At 41.2% G+C, this 24,393-nt stretch overlaps 1 protein-coding gene across 4 annotated transcripts in view; it reads left to right on the top strand.

Moving 5' to 3' along the window:
- Positions 1 to 24,393, top strand: part of LOC136436161 (dystrophin-like) — a 229,422-nt gene that overhangs the window by 187,667 nt on the left and 17,362 nt on the right. For all 4 annotated transcript variants that reach the window (XM_066429949.1, XM_066429963.1, XM_066429956.1 and 1 more), the window contains 18 exons: positions 724 to 880; positions 1,482 to 1,614; positions 3,016 to 3,194; positions 5,564 to 5,698; positions 6,273 to 6,382; positions 8,971 to 9,086; positions 12,993 to 13,053; positions 13,559 to 13,620; positions 13,870 to 13,944; positions 14,299 to 14,503; positions 14,844 to 14,929; positions 15,073 to 15,152; positions 15,542 to 15,786; positions 16,452 to 16,563; positions 17,221 to 17,357; positions 17,717 to 17,806; positions 21,308 to 21,376; positions 23,626 to 23,676. In XM_066429949.1, the coding sequence (XP_066286046.1) occupies positions 724 to 880; positions 1,482 to 1,614; positions 3,016 to 3,194; positions 5,564 to 5,698; positions 6,273 to 6,382; positions 8,971 to 9,086; positions 12,993 to 13,053; positions 13,559 to 13,620; positions 13,870 to 13,944; positions 14,299 to 14,503; positions 14,844 to 14,929; positions 15,073 to 15,152; positions 15,542 to 15,786; positions 16,452 to 16,563; positions 17,221 to 17,357; positions 17,717 to 17,806; positions 21,308 to 21,376; positions 23,626 to 23,676 (2,103 nt within the window). The remainder of the gene's footprint in view (positions 1 to 723; positions 881 to 1,481; positions 1,615 to 3,015; positions 3,195 to 5,563; positions 5,699 to 6,272; positions 6,383 to 8,970; positions 9,087 to 12,992; positions 13,054 to 13,558; positions 13,621 to 13,869; positions 13,945 to 14,298; positions 14,504 to 14,843; positions 14,930 to 15,072; positions 15,153 to 15,541; positions 15,787 to 16,451; positions 16,564 to 17,220; positions 17,358 to 17,716; positions 17,807 to 21,307; positions 21,377 to 23,625; positions 23,677 to 24,393) is intronic.

Genomic DNA, 24,393 nt, shown 5'->3' with positions numbered 1-24,393 from the left:
TATCAGTTAAGTTTAAAAGTTTTAAATCCCTCCCACACTTTTCGGTGTATAAGGTGGGGCAGTGCCCATCTCTGTCTCTACAGCAGGGGGCTAGTCCTCTGGCAGTCATACTCTTTCTCATAAGTACTGAGCGCTAAGCAGAGACAGTAGTTTGTACCATTTTGTAAGTCTTTGGTATGAACCAGCTTGGGTGTGAACCCCCCACCTTCCGAAACGCTTGTACACTTTGTGTGGTTTTCCCCATATCAAAATGTAACTGTTGGTCCCTGAGGCATCAAACCTCTGCATGTTTAGATCCCATCTCACTCATTGATTGACAGGTGACATCTATCAGCCACATAAAAAAGCATCAAGCTGCACCTTGTTTATTTGATTGACAGGTACGCAAGACAATCTCCAAAGGCTGGATTTGTCTTATTTTGGCATCACTTGATTCTTAAACCAGGGAAAATCAAAATTCACTGATAAAAAGTGAGGATGCAGTGCTCAAATAAAAGCAAGGTATGATGATAACGGCCGTAACCAATGATGATAGCCCTCTCTTCATTGAGTGGGTACATTTGTAATGCACTTAGCTGAACGAAAATCTGATAAAGACAACAGACATAATCATGAGGTATGACCCCCGCAATTGGATCAAGCCGGCAGCCATTTATTCCCTGCACCGGAGGGTGATAGATTGGATGGACTAACTCGGGGATGTCTCCGTGTCTCTTCCGACAGACAACGACTGGAGGCCAATATCGAGCAGTGGAACCAGCTGCTCATCACTCTGCAGGACCTGATCGAATGGTGCGCCATCAAGGAGGATGAACTCACCCGCATGCAGCCAATCGGAGGGGACCTCAACACCGTGCAGCAGCAGCAAGCAGACCACAAGGTAAGGCTTTTCTTAGAACTACTGATGTTCAGTCGGTACGTGTTAAATCTGGTTCAGCTTGTCAGGCCATTCGTATGCTTCAACCTGTCAAAGGACTCACATCCGGTTGTTCAGTGATTCGATATTCTGAGGCAAGTTCTGTACGTCCGCAGAAAGACGTTTGGAAGCATTGTTGAATGTATCAGAAGGTAAAACATTATGAGGTGTATATGTCTCTTTAATAGCATATATAGATGTATCAGAACGTAGAACACGGAGTTTGTGTATTTGATATGAAGGCTGTAATGGCACTAAGTGGCACCATTTGGAAGGCATGTTTTGCACTACAGGATTGATTAGATTAGGAAATGCCATTGAAAAGATATGCCCTCCCCTGTAACTGGGCTTAGGACAAGGAAACTGCATCTGTCCGTTTCCCTGTTCCGTGTTCTTCACTTATTGATCCAAAGTCGGTATCATGGGTGGTAAGAGCCTTCCTGGAATTCAGCCAGTCGACAAGCCCTTTCCTACCCTGCCAGGCTCAATACAGCGGCGCCATCGATAACACTTGCACGTCCTTTCAAGAGAGAATCTGAGGATGCCTCTGTATTTCTCCCCGCAGCTCTTCCGTCAGTCGGTGGAAGACAAGAGGCCGCTGATCGAGACCAGCCTGGAGACGGGTAAGGAGTACCTGGTGGAGCAAGGTGAGGACAGCAGGAGTACCCTCAACACCAGCGGCGAGTCTGACCTCACAGGTAGTGGCACGGAACAAGGGCACCCAAATTCAACAACCTGTACACCCCTTCTTTCTAAGTTCGGTCGTCCAAGAGAAGCCAGCATCTATGGCATACCTTGGACTGTTCCATGTTTTAAAAAGGAGTGATTTCCAGTTTTGTGAACGATGTTCAGGTCTCAGACAGTTCAGCAAGATAGTTTTTCTTCCAGTAATTCAAAACCTTGTTGTATCCGTCTTAAAAGTACTGTGACCTTCAAGAAAACACTTGTGTTTCTATGAAATTCTAAGAGTTTACCTGATATAACTGGCACCATAGATGAATGCCTCCTAAGGTAACTGCCTCCTGACATGGACGTTATGTCCTTGATAGGAGCTGGGACTTGGATGTTGACATTGATACTTTCTGACACAAGTGCCACCACGTTCATGAAATTGGCTCCAAGCAGTAAACTAAGGATATTGCCAGTCAAAACAAAGGACCAATTTGGATAACCTCTGTAGTCTTGTTTCCATTGGCTTTTTATCAGGCTTTGCCAAACAGCTTTTGCTGCATTTAAGGGTAACAGATTCTCCACATCAGGTCTAGTTACATGTACAGTGGTGCCTAACTAATGACGACGCTCACTGTAAGGTGAACTGTCTGAGACCTGTCTGTTTTATTTTCCTCAAAACCTGAAGTTAACATGTACCTCTCCTGTTCGGGGTTTCCGTTAAGTGTTGGACTATAATTCTTTTGGGGGTTCCCATATCTTTCGCTGTTCCTGCCACATTGGGTCATGTTCTCGTTGTTTCCCCTCTGGTTTGCTGCTACCTCTGCTGTCCTTATGTCTCACCACCACTTCTTCTTTATCCACTAACATTGACATGGTGTAGTCATCTTACTTCAGCTGCGAATGTCCTTTGATTGAGGTTAGAAATGCTATACCAGCCAGAACAAAGGTAAGCCTATCTGCTTTGCTCAAGAGTGAATTTCCATCCAACATACATGTAGTGAAGGTTACACGTTTTGAAGTGCTGAGCCCTCCATTTTCCCTTCTTCGTTTGTTTGTTTACCTGTGGTTAAAAAACAAGGTTAATGTTGTGACAATTGGACAGGAAATAGGCAATTTAAAATTCCTGAACAATATCATATGACACAATGAATGGTAATATTTGTACAACAATTGTAGGAAACTAATCTATTGTACAAAGACCATACAGAGTAGCATGAGGCTTTGGTGGAATTTCTTTTGTCTAGGCACTTTCATATAATTGTAACAAAACCATCAACTTGGTCGTTTCAATTGTTCAGACCAAATGGTCTACTTCTGTATCAGAAATCAGAAATACATATAAGTAACAATGATGTGTATAGAAGTCAGAACTTGTGAAAATAAGTCGTCCTTAACATCCTTTCTTGTCGACTTCTTCTCGACCACAGCAACAAGCCTTAGCGATGAGCTGAGCACAGAAGAAGACAAGGTTGGCTTGACGCCAGAAGAACAGGCCAAGGAAATCGCAAGGAACCTGAAGAGACAAGTCAAGACACTGACGGACAAGTGGGCTCAGCTCCAAGGCAGGTCGGACATCTGGCAGAAGAGGATAGATGACGTGCTGAACGTATGTACACTTTGTGTTCTTTTGTGTTTCGCATTTTACATGTACCGGTAATATTAACCAAGGAAAGACGAGGGGGTGGGGGGCTAGCAAATATTGTCAACTTAATGCCTTATGTAATACCCTTAAGCTCCTATCCCGTACTAATCTTCCAGGGCTGGTGAAACGATTGCAACACAATACATATAAAACAACAGTCATTTCATATAACTCTTCCACTTCATTGCAGAATTTACAATTAAGTTTCACATGTCTATTGAAAGGATTAGATTTTTCTAATTTTCGGTGTCTTTCCAAATTTTAGTGTTTTGTGTGTTATTTTGTCATGTCTGCACACAGTGTGAATAAGTCCTATGGATACGGTCCTCAGCTTAAATGTCCAACAAAGTCAATCTAAGGTCATTGATTTTTAATGTCTGATTCTGAAGAACAATGTCACGCAGGGCAGAGGTTGTCTGAAACTCATTTTCCTCCACTGCCATCCAGAAAAGCTGCGCCCCCGATTTAATCAGTTCAATTCAGTCATTACGGAGAAAAGAATGACGGCGTCCTTGAACATTAGCAACAAGAGCATCACTTATCTCCTTCTGTGAGAAGAAACTGGCCCCGAATCGATACTCAGCGCAGACGTGAGCCTGCAAATGAGACCATTAGCAGGTATAGACCATCTTTGAGGATTCGTTATGGAGAACCTGCCACACAGCCAACAGGCCACTTGTTAATTCTCACAGCCTACGGAGTCTGTAGCAGAACCTGCTGCATTCAGCCAAGGTGACCTGTAGATTGAAATTCTGCCAAATGGCGGCTTTAACCATCCTTCTCTCCAGCTAAGCAGCAGCATATGATATTGGGGTGATGTAGGGGATAGCCATATATGATAAGAGGAGGGAGATGTGACTTTTTTTATAATGGATGATGCTTCTTCTTTTTTTCTACAAAATTGGATTGTGGGGATTATTTCTTTGTGTAGAATTTCCCCCTATCCCTGGTGAAATGTTTTGAAATCCCTGGTGAAATGTTTTGAAATTGCCAGCTGTGCATGGTGCTCCCATTTGAAATGATAAACATGTATACTCTTAACAGTCATGAATTGCTGAAGTGTATCACTTGAGAACTGTTATAGACCAGGTATGCACCTGCGGGGACTAAGAATGCCCTCCTAGTGCATTAGTGGAGTCCTGTGATATAGGGGAGGTTTGATACATTGTCATTCCTTAAAGTGCTCCCTTGCCTGAAATCCATTCATGCGTAAAGACACTTAAGAATGGTTTACGATCTATTCATTAATCATATTGATCATAATTTGGTGATAGGTGTTATTGCTGCTTTGTTGTGCCTCTCTGCTGCATATGCAGTGGCATGTGCAGGGCCTAAAATACATTTTTTGTTCACTCTAATTTGGAGCTTTGCGAGTAATTCTTGACTGTGGGTCCAGTGGCGTGTGTAGGGTTCCGCACATTAGGTACTATTGTTCACTAATATACAACATAATCATGACATTTTAGTGTTGAAAAAATAGCTTTTTTGTATTATTTTTACATTAAATTTTTGAATATAGAATTATAGATTCAAGCTCTTAAAAGAAACAGTAACACTTTGTAATTAGGTGTATAGGTGCACCCAAACTTTTTTCCTTTTCACCCAAGTTTTTAGGTTGCACCAGTGCACCTATGCCCAAAAAATGAATTTCGAGCCCTGACGTGGTAATGGGAGGATACAATACCCACCGGTGTTGTCGTTTATAGCTCGGGGTACTTACCCTCCTCATGACCTACCATGTGCAGAACACAAGTGGATAAGGAAATTCGATTGAAGATCAATAAAAACGTTGTAGTCCCAGTCGATCTTTGGATAGCTCATTTTGTTTATTGACTGTCAGGTTTCCATACATTCCAACACACAGTTTTGCAACACCAAATCTGATTTTGGTACTTAGAATTTATTACCATGGGGTTTTCAACAGTTGAACACTGAAGGATAATTCTATAACCTTCCCTCTATTGAAATGATGTGTTGCTCCCTGAATATTTCCTGCGTACCCGGAGGAGTAATTTTGCAGCAAACATCAATTAATCGTCGGAAATTGTTGGAGTTAAATTAACGTCGCCTCTCCTTGAGGGCTGTGAACAAAAGCTGTCTGACATTGGCTGGTTATAGATGGAAGTTTCCCATCATGAAGTGCAGTAATAAGGCTCTCGGCACGCGTCCAAATAGCCGCCATTAGTACGTGGAACTGCGATCGTTAAGAGATAGGCAACGCTGAGGTGTTAGTTCTCAAGCACCCGTTTCTCCGATAAAATTCCTGACCTTCATTGTGTACCGATAGTTCTGAACGATATTTATCACCTTCGTCTTCCTTTTTTTCCCCGCAGAAGTTGCGCCAGCTGCACGACGCGATGAACGACCTGAGCGGAAAGCTGCACGAAGGGGAGACGCTGAAGGCGTCATGGCTGCCAGTCGGAGACCTCATCATCGACAACCTACAGGATCAGATCGACGACGTCAAGGTTCGCAGCAAGTTCCAAATTCCTCCTTTCATGTGATACAATGTGTAATCCTTCAGCATCAACTTGAACAGTCATAAAGTCTCATAAATGAAAATATGTTTAATTTTCAAGGTCTGTAAAAAATTTTGCTTTATATATATTACACAAAGATATTACTTGATGATGAGTTTCACTTCGACTATTACTCTTGGAGTGAATTTTGTGAACATGTAAAATTCCATCCAAGTATTGTACATGACATAATAATGCACTCAACTCGTCTTTATCTTCATTTTTGCCTTCTTGGACGTTGCTGTTTTGGTAAGACCTCTTGTACTACATTTCACATTGGCAGTTTCCTTAAGATCAAAGCACAAACTAAGGAGTCATTTCTGTGAAAGGAAAGGTGACAATAAGGAACAGCTAGATTATACAGAACATTATGCAGAACCTCTGATGTACTCTTTAGTTTATTCACGTACATTTAGGTACCTAAGAACACTGGAAGAATAGCTTGCTAAAGGCAAGATAAAAGTGGATCACCATAAACTCAACTCAAGCTATGATGTCTGAATGGCTGAATTGTGTGTTTCAGGCATTCCAGGCACAGATAGCACCCATCCAGAACAACGTGGACTACACCAATAACCTGGCCAACAGTTTCCCACCTATGGACGTCCAACTGTCCAGCTCCAACCTTAACAGGTAGGTTGACTTTAAAAACTGCTTAGCAAAGTCTTTATTTACCATCTCTACTGATAAAGGAAATTGCATTGGATAAAGGTACATTGAAATGATTAGTTCGTAGAAGATGGTGTTTTTGTAAGATAGAATACTGTGTTCTCAAAGATGCATACATGTAAGCTAGACGCATTTGTTGGCTAAGCATGACAGGAACAGCAAAGAGTTTAAGAGGCTCAAAATTACCTGTGTAACTGATAATCACTTGAGATTTACAACATGTATACAGTCACATTATCTTATGTACATGTAGACCAGCATTCAGGCAAACTTAAATGGACATCATAATCAATTTTCATCTAGTTTTGTTGACTATTTTGTAAAAAAGCTCAAAAATTTCCGACTCCTGTTATATTCAGATCTTCAAGTGAACAATTCTCACCCAACTTGAACTAACTGGATAGATTTCAACTACATCCTTGGGTCTTGTGTCTGTGCACGAGAAAATTACTTTGCTCGCCTGACTAGGGCTTTCGTCTGTGCATTTTCATGGTTCACCTCCAATCAATGTGTTATCCCTGCTACAGGTCAGATTCAATATTCTCTTTTGAAAGAGCTACATTAAATTTGCATGCTGCCTTTTCCGGTACTAGGTTCTCACTTGCCACCTATGCAAATACCGTGAACTATCGTGAAATTTTCATCGCTCACTTCAAGTGGTAGCCGGAATCCTTGCGGTAATTGGATTAATAATTAATCTTCCGGTGTTCGGCGGTTTTGAAACACACGGCGGGCAGGGTGACCATTAAGCAGCAAATGTGCAGCATAAATAAAAGATTATAGTTCCAGTTGGCTGAGTGGTGATTGCTGCCCACTAATCAATAGTAAGGGCATGTCGACCCCATTCTAGGAACAGGGGTTTAATTGGTGGCCATGTTGGGGCCCGGAGATGGACCTGGATCGCTCCTGGTTAATCAGGCCTGGCAAACAGCCGATTCCTTCTCTTTCTGCTTCCAATATGCCGATCTTATAGCCTTGCCAACCATGGGCAAAGAGGACAAATGCATACAAAAGAAATGTACATGTAAGTGAGGAAGTGCAAAAAATAAAATCCATCAGACTGCAAACTTTTTACCAATCATCCCTGGGAAACAGTCAATTTTTTCTGCTTCCAATAAGCTGATCTTACAGCCTTGCAAACCTTGGCAAAAAGGAAACAAAAGATTTAACTTATTAGCAGCAAGGAAGTGCAAAAGATGAAACCCATCGGACTGCAAACTTTTGACAAATGAACCCTTGGAAACAACCAGTTCCTTGCACTTCTGCTTCTTGTAGATCAATCTTACAATCTTGGCAACCTTAGGCAAAATGGAAAAATACAAGCTAAACACAAACAAGAAAGTGCAAAAAATGAAACCCATTGGACTGCAAACTTATAACTGATCAGCTTTTGCAGACAGCCGTTTCTTTCTTTTCTTTTTCTTGCCTTTAATGCCCACGGTCGTGATGACGACCATTGTAGCATGTTGGGAAAGTCGTATAAAGTGCCTTTCCCAAGGGCACAAGATAGGTGACATAGTAGGATTTGAACCCAGGACCGCTTGGTTCTGAGTCCAACACGCTACCATTGCGCCACACGACCCGACAGTTTGCAGTCTGATAGGTTTCTTTTTCTTCCTTCTTCCAATAAGCCAATCTCACAGCCTTACTAACGTTGAACACGGAAGTGCAAAAAATAAAACCCTTAAAATCCAAGACAATGACAGAAGTATAGTCTCTGTTATTTGTTGAACAGTTTACTGCTAATTTTGATAGAAAGCTATTAGAACTCTATACAAAATGTACTGTGGGATTTGCATTTTGGTACTAAGTATCTTGGCTGAAAAGTGGTATGTAAAAACCTTCTAATTCCACAAAGAGAGTCTGATGATGGCAAATTTAGTTTTGACACTAAGTAAAATTGAGTGTCCTCTAACCTGGGTTCAGACCTACTCAGTTTACAGCCGCTTTAAAAGTCACTGTACATTCTATGGCCTGGCTCCCCTACATGAGTTGAATAGAAATAGGGATAGATTTAAGACACTTTACTGGTAAATCTTTAATCATGTCTAAAGATAGCCAGGCCAGCCAATGATCTAATTCGTGCAGGTTGATATCCTTTATGTAGGTCATACGGCCTATTAGTAAGGGCAACATGTCTCTTTTCCACTTATCCCCCCCAAAATTAATAAGCCCGTTCTCCGGACCAAATTAGAGGGTGAAGAGGTCAAAACGTTGGAGAAGGACCTTCCCGGACGGCCCGAGGATGCTCCCAGAGTTGTAATGTTTGACCCCGTTTGATTAAGGATTTTTGGGATGCCTGATAGCTTGATTGTCCCCACGCGTCCGTTCGTCCAAAGCCCCCCATAATCCCTTCACAAATTGACCAATCTTCTAACAGGTCCCGAGCGCGCACCACGTCGATGCTTCTCCGCTCGCTCGACTGTCGGCAGGTATGTTACCATGTCGGATTACACTGTATTTCCCAGCGGGTGGGTGGGGTATCGGTGTCCGTACGCGCCGCACAATGAGACTGTGCGGATCAGGATTAACCTGTGGATCCTGCCCTACAGGTTGGAGGACCTGAACACGCGCTGGCGGCTGCTGCAGGTGTCCGCACAGGACAGGCTCAAGCAGCTGGAGGAGGCGCTCAGGGACTTCGGACCCAACTCACAACACTTCCTGTCTAGTGAGTAGACTTTTGTATTTTAACTAGCTATAGGTTCAATTACAGACGTCACAGGTACATATACATTGTACATGTAGTTTATGCCGGCAGGGTTGCCAAACTAGTCCATTCTAGGCTATTACACTAGCCCTAGTAAAGACTCAAAAGCACAATAGTGCTCAGTGACTTTGGACCCAACTCACAACACTTCCTGTCCTCACATTTATCTTAATGTATTTATCACTGGCATTAGCATTGCCTGCATGCACATTGTACAGCTAGGGTTGTACAACTATAGCTTGAGTTTACTAGTATTACACAGCCCTAGCCCTAGAAGACGGTAGAATTTAGGGACTTTTGTCAATTTTGGACCCAACTCACAACACTTCCTGTCTTTTGAGTGGACAGATTTCTCTTAATTGTTTTAGTTCATGATACAGTCAGGGTTGACTAATAAGTTGTAGGTTATTACCTTTGTCTTGCCCTAATTAAGAGGACAGTAGAGGAACTTGAGACCCAACTCACAACATATCCTGTCTTGAGTGTCCTACATATTTATTGGTTCAATTGCAAGGATTGCATACATGTACATTGTACAGTCAAGGTTAGTCCAACTCTAAGGTCACTGTCTAGACTTGAGATCTATTGGTCTGGCTAAACAATTGGACTGAAACTGAAAACTAGCCCTTGTAAAGAGGACAGCAGGGATTAGGGACTTAAGACCCTACTCTTAACACTATTTGCCTGGTGTATTATTTATTGGTTTGGCTAAAGTATTGCATACATGTACATTATAAAGCCAGGGTTGTCCAACTCACATGAGGCTATTACACTGAATGTGCCCTATTCAATTGAATGAATAGGACATTGTAGAACTTAGGGACTTGAAACCAAACTCAACACCTTTTATGTGGTGTATTATTTATTCATTCGGTTGATGTATTGCATACATGTACATGGTAAAGTCAAGGTTGTCTAACTCACCTGAGGCTATTAAACTGAACTAGCCCTAATTAAGAGGACACTGTAGAACTAAGGGACTTGAGATCCAACTCATAACACCTACTGTCTAGTGAGGGGGCTCATTTATTTTATTACCTCCATCAAAGAGTATTAGAATCTAGGGTGCCATTGGTTTGTTGATGGCATTGCATGTAACAAGGACTGGGGATGAATTCTAATGGCACTTGGTATGTAGTTAGGAATGCCATTGTCAAGAATGATAAGATTTTTTACCCACTGGCAAGTTACTTGTGTATTTTGATATGTAGGAAAGCAAAAACAAGACATTCATTAACATCAGATCTCAAACACTTTGTATGTGTGTGCGTGTGTACAAGTTTTCACTGGGAAACCTAGTTATTGTCACTTCTTTTATGTAATATGACCTCAGGGTCACCCTTAAACAAATAATCAATATAGAACAGCCTCTACTCTAGCATTGGTTACAAGTTAGGAAGTTGTAAGAAGTATTGTTTTATTGACATTTTATTCAATCAGTGGATCAGACTGCTCACTAAAATGTACCAAAATCTAGGACACCCAGGAGAAGTTGAAAGTTTCTCTTTACTTAGATCCCCCGTCAGGCCAGTATTGTCTGTGTGTAAGTACTGGAAAGATACCCCGGGGGTATTCAGTCAGAAACACCCTGTCGCTTCCTGTTCGGTAGTTACCTGTCTCCCCAACCCAGTCTCATTCTGTTACAAAAAGTAGTTCCAGACAGGGTGGAGCGATTTTTTATACAGTTCGGTAAGGTAAATAGGATTTCTTTCCATTTCAACAGCCAGGTGGGATATGTATATATGTATATATACTGTATTGCATACTAAAGACATTAGGTCTAAATGGTGATTTCTTGGCTATCCATTTGACATTTGCAGTCAAAAGTGTTTCAGTTTCAGTTGAACGAGCTTTAGATATTTTACTTGCTAAAATTCATCCATAATAGTAGTTCGTACCTCCTACATCTACCCCCGATTTTGTGGTTTAATTCCATTTTACTCAAAGGTATGGTTGGATGTACCCAAATGTAAATACGTGTACTTCAGATGGAAATATTCATGTACAGCTATGCCTCACTGTCGAATACCAATTGTGAAATAATGATGAATTCCTACCATTGGCATACAGTAGAATTTACCAGCTATATCTCCTGTACGAAAAGTGCATTTAATGAGTGGAAGAGTGATGGCACGGTGGCACATATCTGTTATCAAGGCAGGGCCCCAGACAGGGCAATTAGCTGGCATGCCTGCATGTTTAATCATAACTGCAGAAGAGACAGAGTGCTCATTAACCATACTGTAGATACCAAGGCTGTAACAGAACTGGCTAGAAGCAGGGAAATCTCCTATGTTTTCTGAAAAATCCATTTTTTTTACATTATAGGTTTTGTGGATTGTTTAAAATAGTAGACCTTTATTAGAAATTGGGGACACTTGTAGTAACAAACATGTACACCACATATATCTTAATCTGCACTCACTCATTATCCAGTTTTCTGTCAGTTCTTCAGAACCAGTAATCCCCCAACCAAATGCTGATAGATATATATATATATATATATATAGACAGTGTACCTGCATAGCTCTTGTTCAACTGTCCTGTTTCCTCACAGGCATAAAAAGGTTAAGCCCAAAAGTGTTTGTGACAACCAAAACTGAATTGTGAGCTGAACACCAGTCAACAGTTACGATTCAAAGCAACTTACAGTCTATATAGAGAGTATATATACCACACTACGTTGTACATCTGGAAGTCGTTTCTCAGAAGTTGCCCAAACGGTATGTTGGATGTTTGTCAACACCAGTTCCCAGGCCGTGCCCACCTGTGTGTTTGGTGTGACTGGTCAGGAGGCTAATTAGGCCAAACTGAGCCCTATAACGTCACCATGCATGACATCCATCAACCCACTGGTGTTGATATGTACAGAGAAACTGAGCTAACAGATGCTGACTAAATTTTTCGTTAATTGTTAGGTATAATCTATGTACAGGGTGTGCTATAGGAAAAGCTAAAAATAAAAATAAAAAGAATATTTGGGCAAACTTGGAACTATATGAAAACCATCAGCTTATTCCTGGTGTTGATATGTACAGAGAAATTAATCTGACTAAGATGCTAGCTCACCTTTTGAAATAATGTTCAGTATAACAAATGAATAATAGTTTTGTTCTTAAATGTTTGTACCATGCTTTACAACTGCAGGGACTAATTCTGTAAGATTAGATTAAATTCATGTGTCTCTCTTCACTGGATTTTCAATTAATCACCATCTTCAAATGAAATGGAAAATTAGTTAGATAAAAGAGTAGAGAAACTAAATGAAAGAAGAAGGATCAATATTTGATCAATATATGGTTTGCTTCTGTTTTTTCCCTAAACCACATGTAGTTTTCTAACTCCTAATGGTTAACAAAAGGAACGAACAGGTGTTATAAAGACCATTTGTTTACTACGACCTGTGTTGTGTGGATACAGTCCACCTGTGCAGCTCTGTTCAGTTCTACCTTCACACGTAATGTGATTAGCACAGTAATTGGTATTTAGGTCAGAGTGTGATAAGCTTTCCCATCTGCTACCTTGTAAGATGCTAATTCGGCGCCATTAGCATTATTGTCTATTAGAAGTGGAGACAAGGGAATTCTCACACTCATTTAGGATTGCCGGGTTAGGGGAGCTGAGGTCAGGGGCTAATATGGCTTACCTACATATTTACTGTAAGTGTGTTACTGGTATCTGATAGTCACTTTATTCTGCTTGACAAGTTAACCATTCTTTACGCAATGGATGCTGCTTGCTGGCCCTGGGTCTAGATCATAGTGCCAGAATTTGTGTGTTGCCTATGGTTGAAGATAGGAGAACACATGAAAGTGCAAATTGGATCTGTAACTATTGATACTGAATGATGGTTTTTCTCTTTTCTAGCCTCTGTGGAAGGAACCTGGGAAAGGGCAGTAGCTGCCAACAAGGTGCCATACTACATCAAGTAAGTCTTTCCTTACTGTTTAACCTCTTCCCTGCTGAAGAAGCCTTCCAGTACCAAATTTGTATTGGTACCAGGCTAGGCAGCAGACCAAGGGATCGATATCCAGAGAATGTTAGGCTTTTTAACACAATATTTATCATCGAAGTTCCAAATCCAAATAAAGGTTATAACGGTTACAGGCTTGTCTTTTTCCTTGAGAATAATGCCCACACAAAGAGTGATGCAAAAGTGTTGTTCTAGCAGTATTTCATATTGTCCTTTGGACGTTTTACTCGAATAAGGTGCTCAAAGCCAAAAACATAGATCTAGATTTAGATTCCCTGTACTATACACCCTGAAGGCTTTGACTTGTCACAGACACAAGTAGCGTAAAACAGTTTGGCAAACAGCTGCTTAAAATCTGTGTCCTCAATACAAGTATGTTCCATCTGGAAACCAGGATGTTGCATGTTATTCTTTCCTGTATGTTTGTCTTAACCTGTTGGTTTCGTGTTTGTTCTCGCAGCCACACTACAGAAACAACCAGCTGGGACCACCCCAAGATGACAGAACTCTTCCAATCATTAGGTAGGGACTCGTGAACTGCAGTTTTCTTACGCCTCACTAGATGTCTCTGCTGAACTGCTTTGTACAAATTTGCAATCAGGCAATGCTGATGCACAATTTGTTGTTGAAGATTATGATAGCTAACACAGTTTTAAAGATCTTGCAATTGTTTCATATTCTTCGCAACTGAATATCAAATAAAAGTATAGTTTGTACATTTTTCTTAGTTACCCTTCCTAACATTTAATGTCATGATATAATTTTTTCCAGCTGACCTGAATGACGTCAGATTCTCAGCCTACCGCACAGCCATGAAACTCAGGAGGTTACAGAAGGCTCTATGTTGTAAGTCTTTCCTCCTGTGACTAGTGCTACTTTCAATATTCTTCGATACATTTTAGTCAGTGACCGTGATGTTTGCTGATACACATGAGCTCTACAAGTTACCAAATATTCCAAGAACTGTGGCTGTGCAACTTAAGACATCATGTAGGAAGTCTCCAGTAGAAAATTCACCCCCATCATCTTTGCATGTGCAAATACAGTAGCAGTTGTTTTCTACATTTGTCTGGGTTTCTGTATAGCTATGCAATGCAGTGTCCCTATGGCCCCCCAGGAAAACAGGGTTAGAGACCACAGTACAAAGTAAGGTGTAAGTAAGCATGGTCTAACTTCCTGTTGTCCCTTTATCCCAAACAGTGGACTTGCTAAGCATGAACAACGCCATTGATGCCTTTGACCAGCACGGTCTGCGAGGCCAGAACGACCGTCTGATGGACGTGATCGAGATCATCAACTGTCTGACCACGATCTACGACAATCTGGAGCAGGACCACGGCAACCTGGTCAACGTGCCGCTCTGCGTAGACATGTGCCTCAACTGGTTACTCAACGTGTATGATACGTAAGTGGGAGATGCACTCATGGACATTTCTGCTATTAAGTTCTGAAAGTGGTAAAAGCATCATCATATAGAGGGAAAATGCTCAGTAAATTTACCTAATACACTGCAAAGCAGTAAGAAACAGGTTGAAATATTAGGCTTAAGATTTGAATCTCCAAATTAACTCTCAAGTGTTTATGAAGATGCAAAGTGACCTGTGTTATATGCATGGAAGGAAGGTGATATTTGACTTAGTTTCATTCCTAACGAATGTTTGTTGACGTCAAGAAATGGCAGTTGTGATAGATGTTGCAACTATGTAGTCTCTCACAGTTTTGACATTGTTGCTCTCCTTTTTCAGGGGTAGGAGTGGGAAGATCAGGGTGCTATCGTTCAAGGTGGGGATCATCTCTCTCTGTAGAGCGCATCTCGAGGACAAGTACAGATGTGAGTATCCCAACTTCATTCTTCAGCATAGAGAAATACAAATTTTAATGTAGCCAACACTTAATTTCATCGTACAGAATAATCAAGAAAATGTGTCATAATTTTTAGATTTATTTTGAAAGAATTTCTTTTTTCGTCTCCAGTCAACTTCAGGTTGATAGCAGAGGCCACAGGATTTGCCGACCAGAGAAAGCTGGGGTTACTGCTGCATGATCTAATACAGGTGAGGTCTGCTTCACACTTGTCTATTACAGTCCTGCTGTACTATCTTAGAAAAGAATCAGGGCTTGACATTTTCATCTTGATGAGATATGATGCATGTAAATTGGAAATTGAGAAACAGAGAGCTGAGACTTATCACTCAAGTAGGATTACTGTATCTAAATGTTGAACATAGATAGTTGGTGAGGTGGGTATCTCACAGGATTGCACAAATTGTGCATTCTTATAGTGTTCGCAAACCTGAGATATCTGCTTCACCATTTATGCAGCTACATGTATGTAAGGAAAGCAGTTTTGGAAAAACAAAATTACGTGTGGAAACATTGGTCTTTTCTACTTGAAAAATGTTAGAGAGATTTGCTGAGTCATAAAGTTTGTTTTTTCCTCCAGGTTCCTCGTCAGCTAGGTGAGATTGCGTCGTTTGGCGGGAGCAATATCGAGCCCAGCGTGCGCAGCTGCTTCGAGCGGGCGGGCGGGAAGCCTGAGATCGAGGCGGCCCATTTCCTGGACTGGATGAAGCAGGAGCCCCAGTCCATGGTGTGGTTACCTGTCCTGCACAGGCTAGCCGCAGCTGAGACGGCCAAACACCAGGCCAAGTGCAATATCTGTAAAGAATACCCAATTGTAGGATTTAGGTAAGCAAGAAATATCTTTTTTCCTATTAAGGCCGCACCAATTTAATTTCATGGTTTTCGTATATAAGAAAATAATGCTAGATTGGAATATTTATTATCAATATGAAAACAGACTCCAGGGGCAAAGTCTATACTTTGGTGCACACAGTTTCAGGGAGCAAATTAATGGAGTCAGGAGCTACAAAATGTAGTCTTCCTTATGTTTTTATTTTTTCATGACATCCTTTTGCTAAAATGATACATGAAAATGTCCAAGAACCAACAAATTGAATTGGTGTGGCCTCATTCTTTGTTGATAGAAATGTATAGTTTTCATTTTTACAGAAGACTTCTTTGGAGCTGCAGTTCTTCCATAGATTGACAGGTAGAGCTGTTGTGATTTTGCTTGGCGAGTCAAGCTGCAGTTTTCCCATAAATTGATAGGTAGAGCTGCTCACTGCTGAGCGTGTAATGACTGTAAGAAGAACCTGTCTCTATCTACATGTAAGACTAGAATTGGAAATTTGTAAAGGCAGCCAGTTCATGACCATGTGATAAGTTCAGAGTAATCAGTAAGATAACTGACAGTGTGTTTTCTTGTTATATGACACCGTGCTGTCACCATTTTATGTGCTGTTACCATTTTATTTCTGATCAAGCTCCTGTTGTGTTTTTGTTACTCGCAGGTATCGCTGTTTGAGGTGCTTCAACTTTGACATGTGCCAGAGCTGTTTCCTGTCGGGCAGGAAAGCCAAGGGACACAAGCTGTCCCACCCCATGCAGGAGTACTGTACAGCTGTGAGTCTCTTTTTTTTTACCACTATGAAGGGACAGCAACCCATCCTTGTATATATATACGTACTTCAAATGTTACTAGAGAAAGAAAAAGGATAGCTTGCTGACTTTTGTGTTCGAATCCTAGGCACGAATAGGACCAAACAAACATGTATACAAACTTCTGTACTAACGCAATCACTTAAGATTTGAAAAGATACTGCAATATTGGAAACTTATTTTGAACTTGTGATCTGATTGTGCTTGACAAACAATCATCATAATCATGTGGTGTATAAAAAAAATTCATGACACACGCACATGCATGTGTGTTTTACTTTCGCTTAGTGTAAAACCCTGTTCTATCAAATGAGATTACTGCATATATAAAACCATGCCAAGTCATGCATGTACAATGTGATATATATATTATTGATTTATCATAAGTTTACCTTAAGCCTCCCGGTCTCTTATTACTGTAATTCTATATAATTGATATAAACATTCTTGTGATATCATATGTGTCTGTTATTACTGAGATTGTGACTGAATTATGCTTAGATTATGTTACAGAATGTAAATCCTCCACTTCTGTGATCATTAACATCAGTGCTGTAATTGAGTGGATTATTTTCCGTCCGTCCAGTCCGCAGTGTTGTGATTTTCTTGTCTTCTCCTCAGACGACCTCAGGGGAGGATGTGCGGGACTTCGCCAAGGTCGTCCGCAACAAGTTCAGGTCCAAGAAATCCTTGAAAAAACACCCCCGACTGGGGTACCTTCCGGTGCAGACCGTGTTAGAGGGAGACAACCTTGAAACGTAAGGATGAGACCCAACATGACCAGAGCTTCTAGGATACATTGTCATTTCCCATCCCTCCCCTTTATCATGTTTAGTTATTTATTGTACCCCTTTTCTTTGCAGAATATGAATTGTTGTGAAAATATGTTACTTTGCAGGAGTCTTTTTGTAAAGTTCTGCTTTTTGAGAGATGGAATTTCAGCTTCTTTGGCTTATTTGAATTTATCCCTTACCGATCGACTCCTATTTTCAATCCCTTGTAATTTCCTTTTCTGGCAGTCTTCATAGTATTTCCATTGTTTTCTGTATTTCTCTGACTCTCCTCCACTATCCTATGTATTCCTGAATGTTATCCCCCCCTCCCCCCAAACCTACAGTCCTTTGGTACTGTGGCGATACGAACAAGTAACACCAGAAACACCAGACAGAGAAGAACCTCCCCGAGAACTTCATATAGAAGAGCGGCAGTAAGTCTGTTTAGTAGGAAACACATTCCACCACTAGAAAGAAAAGGCATTGATATTGTAGCTTCACAATCTAGAATTTGCACTATCAAGTCTAAGTCACCCTAACAATCCTCTTCAGCATACTGAAGAAAATTTTCACAATTTCGAACTTTTAGATATGACTACTACTACTACTACACCCTGGAATGATGATGACTACTACTACTAAAAAAAAGGAGATAGTGGTGTACCATATGTCTTGGAACTTAACCAAGAAAAGCAAGGCTTTTGGTACAGTATATATAGACTCTGGAGATATCAAAACCTCCCTGTCTTTCTAATCCACAGAAAATGAATTATATAATATATACCCTTCTAATTCCTCTCCCTATGCACTAAGTCTGAAAAGCAAATCCTATTTGGGTATCGTGTCTTGGAGCTTTACAAAAAAGCTTCTAATTTGTGACAGACTCTCAGACTATCTAAAACTCCCAAAGTCTTCACAATCCACAGAAAGGAGATTATGTCTCCTAAATCCTCTATTTGCTAAGTCTGAAAAGCTAATCCTGTTTGGGTATCACGTATTGTGGCCCACAATTACAGGGTCTAATGCATCTACTCTCTGGAGCGTCCCACGAGGCATTTACCAATGGAATATTTAGTTAGCAGAGTGCAGTACATGTCTCAAGAGATATCATGGTGGGTGTACTGCCTCAGGCTGCAATGTAAACTGAAAGAACATAATGCAAACTCCAATACACTCAATACATGGAGAACATTGGAAAGGACAATGAGCTCCAAAATGCACTTAAGTTGGACTGATTGCAAATTTGTTCAGATGCGCAGTAGGCCGAAAAGTCTCCTCTGCTATCGGAGATTTGATCTTTCCTCGGTGCCAGGAAGCCTTGGGGAATTGTGGGTAATAGAATCTGGTAAAATCCTCCAGACAGGTGCCTCCTGGCGTTAACTATTACTGGCTGAATAAAGTGTGTCAAATATTTCCCTGAAGGCATTGTCAATATCCACGATATGAAGCCTTCTGCTTTCAGCTGTTCGGACTGGGAAGGGGAAAAAAGACTGCCTTTCCCTGCTCAGTTGATATGGTTAACGTTGTCTGTGTTATACAGAGTTACAGAAGAAGAACAAGAAACTTAAGCACTTAAGGAACTTCTTTTCTTTCTTTTTTCTTCCAAACAAATAGATTTTTTGTTTCTTCCAAACATATACAAATAATCACACTGTTCAGTTCTTTTGATTGAGTTTGATATCTGCACTTCAAACTGACTATTGAACACTATTGATTCAACTGAGTTCAAATTATATCAATGTCAGATGGGTCTTATGTACCACATACATACAAATCACACAAGCAACAATCAATAAATCGTTCTCTATGCAGAAGTGTTCTGACAGGAAGGGGTAGTTTGTATTGGTTATTTTGGCAGTAAAGAATAACTTCACCAGGAATTGTGGTGGGAACACGTTTTGCCTCCATAAGCCTTAGCTTTAAAATCTAAGTGGAGGCATTTTTAGTATAACCGCCCACAGTTTTCTTTCCTGGGTCAATCCCTAGTTACTGATATGTTGTGAAAGCTGGAATTTGGTTATTAAGAGAAGTCAACTCAAGAAAGAATTCCTTCAACTGTGGTGGGAACACATTTTGCCTTGTGAAATTTACAGCTTTTGAATCCAGGTTGAGAAATAGATGTCCACAGTTTCCTTTCCCAGGTCATTTCCTTCTTGCGGAGATGTTGTGAAATCTCCGGTACATTTCCCTCAGCCCCGGATTGGCAATTTTCCCCTCCACAGGTGGAGATGACTCCCCTCACCCCTGTCTTGTGATCCAATTACGCAGAGTATGATGCCTGGATGGATCTTGTGCTGGGGATAGAGCAAGGGTCGTTTGTAACGCACCATACTTCCGTCGTAACATTTACAGGGTTAGCAGACCAACGGTCCTCACTCCAAACTGCTTGGAAATTTCATTGATTTTTAGTTTCCAAAATGACTTTCTGAACTTTCAAATGAGAGTTTAAAGAAAACTACAATACATGTAGACATGTCCAGAAGGAAAACTTTCTATAAGACTACTGCTTACAAAAAGAGACAAAACATTGTAGCTATATTTGGTTGAAGGTTAGACATCCAAGTAGAACATGATACAAAATAGATTAAGCAATGGATCTCAGCGACTGATGAAAGATAGCAGATGCTATCTGAAACATCTATTTGCTTGATTAATTTCGTATATGCGTTGTAGATAGAGTTGAAACCAAAACTTCTTTAAAAGATGTACTGCTTACAAGAAAACACCTACTTGTCATGCATACAAAGTAGGAATACATGTATGTAGGAGTCAGGTCTTCATGTACATGTAGTGCTACGATGCAACAGTGCTTCATTAAATGTCATAAACCAGCCATTCTGACAGGGATGCCAATCCATGACAGACTGTTAGTGGCTGCCATTTTGGCTTGATGACTGAATATTTTATCCCCCCCCCCCTGGAGAGTTCTCACCAACGTTAGCTCATTAAAACTGCAAAGGGAAGGAGAAGCCATAGCAGACATGCTGTCTCACCGGCAATAAAGAAAGACGCCAATCATTCTCATGCATAATTCAGAGGATCCTATTGGTTAATGGTAGGGACTGGAGCGTTGCTCGCTCCTCTAATCAGTGTGCGCTGGCAGGGAAGAGGCATCTGTAAGATCAATCACCCCGGGCGGCGGCAATTGTCATTGCCGTAAAACCATTCCATGCAGGCGCCTCACGTTCCGAGTTCGCGGGTGGGTGGGCGTGTGATTAAAATCAATGCCCCACGACCAATGAGGGAGACTGAGGAGGGTATATAACTCTGAAATCTTATCCCTCGTACCATCGGCCCTTGTGGACCCTCAGAGACAACCATGGGGTCGTACATGCCTTGTGTAAGGGATCCTCCTCTTTTGTTTTAATATTCTTGACCTCACTTCTTTCTTGCTGTCTTGACTCTTCTTCAAACAAATTCACCTGCTTCCTATTTTTTGGGGAAAAAATTTTCTGGCATTTTCTGAAGTTTGTAGCACAAGAGATGTGTGCCATGTGGCTGAGTCATGGTTCTGTTCGCCCACTCTTGGCATGCATGCATTCTCTCCTCGCTCTTTTGTGTTATCAGAAAAACGGATCGAATTCCCAGCACGTGTTCCTTGGTAATCTAATCATGTGTCTTTTATAGTGATTCATGTTACTCCGAGCATACAAAAGATTTACTGCCATATGTACAGTGATTGCTTGTATGCAAGTAATAGCCCGCAGTTAGTCCTCCTACTGCAAGAGCTTCTTGACCACGGGGAAATTTAGTCCGCGTTTACATCGCCTCTAAACCTGCGCTGTGTTTAAGGCTGCGTTGGGAATTCGCGGTACGGTGTTGGGGAGGATTTAGTAAGGGGGCTACGTTGTGGGACAGGTCGTGTCGCGTGAGGTAAATCCGTTAGAAATGGTGCTGGAGAAGCTAAGACGTCGTCTCTTTCCCGGTTGTTTCAGGCCGTCGTCCTCGCCGCAGCAGGCCGTTTCTCAGGACATGCATAGCCGGCTGGAGCTTTACGCCAGCAGGTACGTCTTATCTTACCTTCATTTCCATTGTAGTCGTTTGCCTGGAGTTTGGAATACAACATATGTTAACTGACAACCTTGGAGCTATCACAATGGCCCAGGTGGCAAAGACATAAATATGTAGAATTGACTACAGGGCATTTAAACAAAAACCTACTGCATATAAGTATTAAGCCAAGATATCGAATACATTTTGCACAGAATACTAGAATACTAAGTTAGAATTGTTGTGTTCTTGATATTGATTTAACTATAAAAGATCTGGGTCAATATGTGTGTAGAATATGTAGCTCAAGGTAATGCCCAGAGTTATGTTAAACACCAGAAGCACCCCTTCCTGAAAGATCCAGCCACAATTTCCCCGGTTTTATTACCCCCTCCGTCCCCCCATGTCAATTAGTAATCAAGCCGGCCCTCCGGTGGAAGGGTGATCGATTGATTTGTAGGGTGAACAAGATGTGAGTCATGGAGCTCAGGCAGCGTCCAGAGCAGGAAACCTTCCGTGTTCCCGATCTCAGGCCGATAACATTCTGCTACAGGGTCTCAGTCACTGGGACATATTCCTGCGGATTTGGAAAAGCTTTTCCGTTCTTGCAAATGCACCGCCGTCTGACATTTGGTGTGGATTTTGCGGTTCAGAATGGCTGGCGAATGCGCTGTCTCTCCTGAATGCAAATGAGGCAATGATAGAGGTCACGTTGCAGAGGTCGTACGTTACGCGGTGCATGCTAACTCCGTACGCCGCGGCAACAACGTAACCCCATATAATCCATCACCCAGATTAACAGTAATGAATAGCCCATCAACCCGCCGACAAACATCGTAATTAATCACCTCCACTTCGTCCTCCCAAAATCCATCCTTCTCCAAAAACATCAGACAGTCCACTGTTCTTGTGTTGGCAAAATGGTGCAAATCCTGTTAAAACTGATAATACATTTACTGGTAATAAAAGCCTGTGCAATAAAACATCGTAATTAATCACCTCTTCTTCTTCGCCCTTAAATCCATCCCTCTCAAAAAAATTAACTGCCCTTGTGTTGGCAAAATGGTGCAAATCCTGTTAAAACTGATAACGCATTTACCAGGAATAAAAGCCTGCGCAATACAATTAGTCTCTCACTATAGATGACCGAAAGTAATTCCAGTAATGTTCATGTCTGAATTCCTACCCAGTAGTATCTCCCTCGGGTGTTCCGTAATTCCCTCTGTGCTCTGTACTGGAACATTGACGCACACTGTCTCAACTGGAGTGCTCCCTCAAAAGAGCAATCTGCCGTGAAAAAACTTGCAGCGAAACTTTGAGTCTGAAATCTGTGTTAGGATTACTCATCTGAGTCCTAGTTGATTGAGAAACGTGGCAGTTAATTATGTACAGGAGCCGGGGTCTTAAGGAAAGATATTGGCGCTCACAGCAGGACCCTGTATGACGCATTCATACGATCATAGTTTGCAACATACAAGTACATGAAACAACAGGTAGAGATGAGATACTTTTCTGTGTAAGATTTTCATTTGGTATCAGTGTATTGGTGTGTCTTGCAATACTTGTTAGTTTTGTCAATATCCAGGCTAACCTTAACATGTGGTTATTGGGAATTTTATGTTAATCCCCCCAGGTATTTGCATGTTGCAAATCCAATATTGATGCTTTTTTTTTCAATTCCCAAATTTTGTCATAATTGCATACTTTGCACATTAATGCCAGCTACAAATCATGATTAATTTATTTGCATCTGATATGTGTGTAAAAGATTAATTGGATGTTTTTGTAGCTTTGACACTTTTTGACATCAAGATTAAGACACAATGTGAAATTGCATGAGGTAGAAAATTGTCATTGTTGGCATGAGTGATGTTGGCCAATACGGGCTGCTGAGCAGGGCATATGGTCATATACATCACCGGGCCACATATAAAATTCAATTACACGCGACTCTGACGACTGGGGAGCAAGATAGATGTGTTGATCAGCAAGGAGCATGTGACTATCAGGCCATTCTCACTTCAGCTGTAGCACGGCGAGCCACGGAGATCTTCGGGACAATCTGTACGTACGTCAGTGTTCCCATGACAGCGCAGCGTCTTGTGGTCGCGAGAAACGCAAACATAGCACGCGTACCTGTATTGTAAAGACGTCATTGCCTCCTTAGACTTGCATCCTCTGAATAATTGCCACCTATTGATTGCTTGTTGTGTAAGGTGTATCACACACATTTGACATTTCTTCCTTTTTGTTGTTGTTTCAGGTTGGCTGAAGTAGAACAGAGTATGAACAGCATGAGCAGTTCTTCAGACATGTAAGTCTTGATATCAGATTCATAGATTTTTCATGTACCTAATCCTCCAGCTCTTTTTGTGACCAAGAGATTTCTGGAACAGATGTTGTTTTTATGTTACGGCTCCTTTGGGACCGACTGTTAGGAAAATGTCCTTGGGACTGATGCAGGCAGTAGTATTTTTAGTATGCACTCGTAAGGAACAAAAGGAATTAAGCTGACTTCACGAAAGGCTTGGAATAAAAGCTGTATATCAATTTTGATAGGAAAGGATGAAACTAAAGAAGGTTGTTGGAAAAATCGATGCAAAGATTTGCCATTTAACTGCCTACAAGATGCTCTTGAGATACACAATGTATTTGGACTATCTTTTTTAAAGCTTCCACACCAGTAAACTCCTGTTTTGATCATGAAACAATTAAGCCTTAATTATGATGTTGACCTTGAATTTCTTGCTGTATTCGTGGACCAATTACCACTCAATTATTTATACTCAATGAGTCGACAACCAGTAGCGGATTCCTCAAATGCCAACTAAATTAGTGAGTTCTTTCTGATACAGAACAGCCTACTACAACAAACCACTGGAATTGGCATAGGTAGAAACAAGGAGGTTAACCTCCTTGGTAGAAACTACCATTAGACTATCTTTCAGTGCTTCTCTAGAAGGCTAATCATTGACCAACAGTAAGGATTTTTGAATCAGTTGATTTCTGGACTTCAACTTAATGACCTATG

This window comes from Branchiostoma lanceolatum, chromosome 1 (genome assembly GCF_035083965.1).
Source record: "Branchiostoma lanceolatum isolate klBraLanc5 chromosome 1, klBraLanc5.hap2, whole genome shotgun sequence".
Classification (NCBI taxonomy): Eukaryota; Metazoa; Chordata; class Leptocardii; order Amphioxiformes; family Branchiostomatidae; genus Branchiostoma; species Branchiostoma lanceolatum.
The sequence above is the reverse complement of the archived record's forward strand: the minus strand, read 5'-3'. Positions and strand labels throughout refer to the sequence as shown.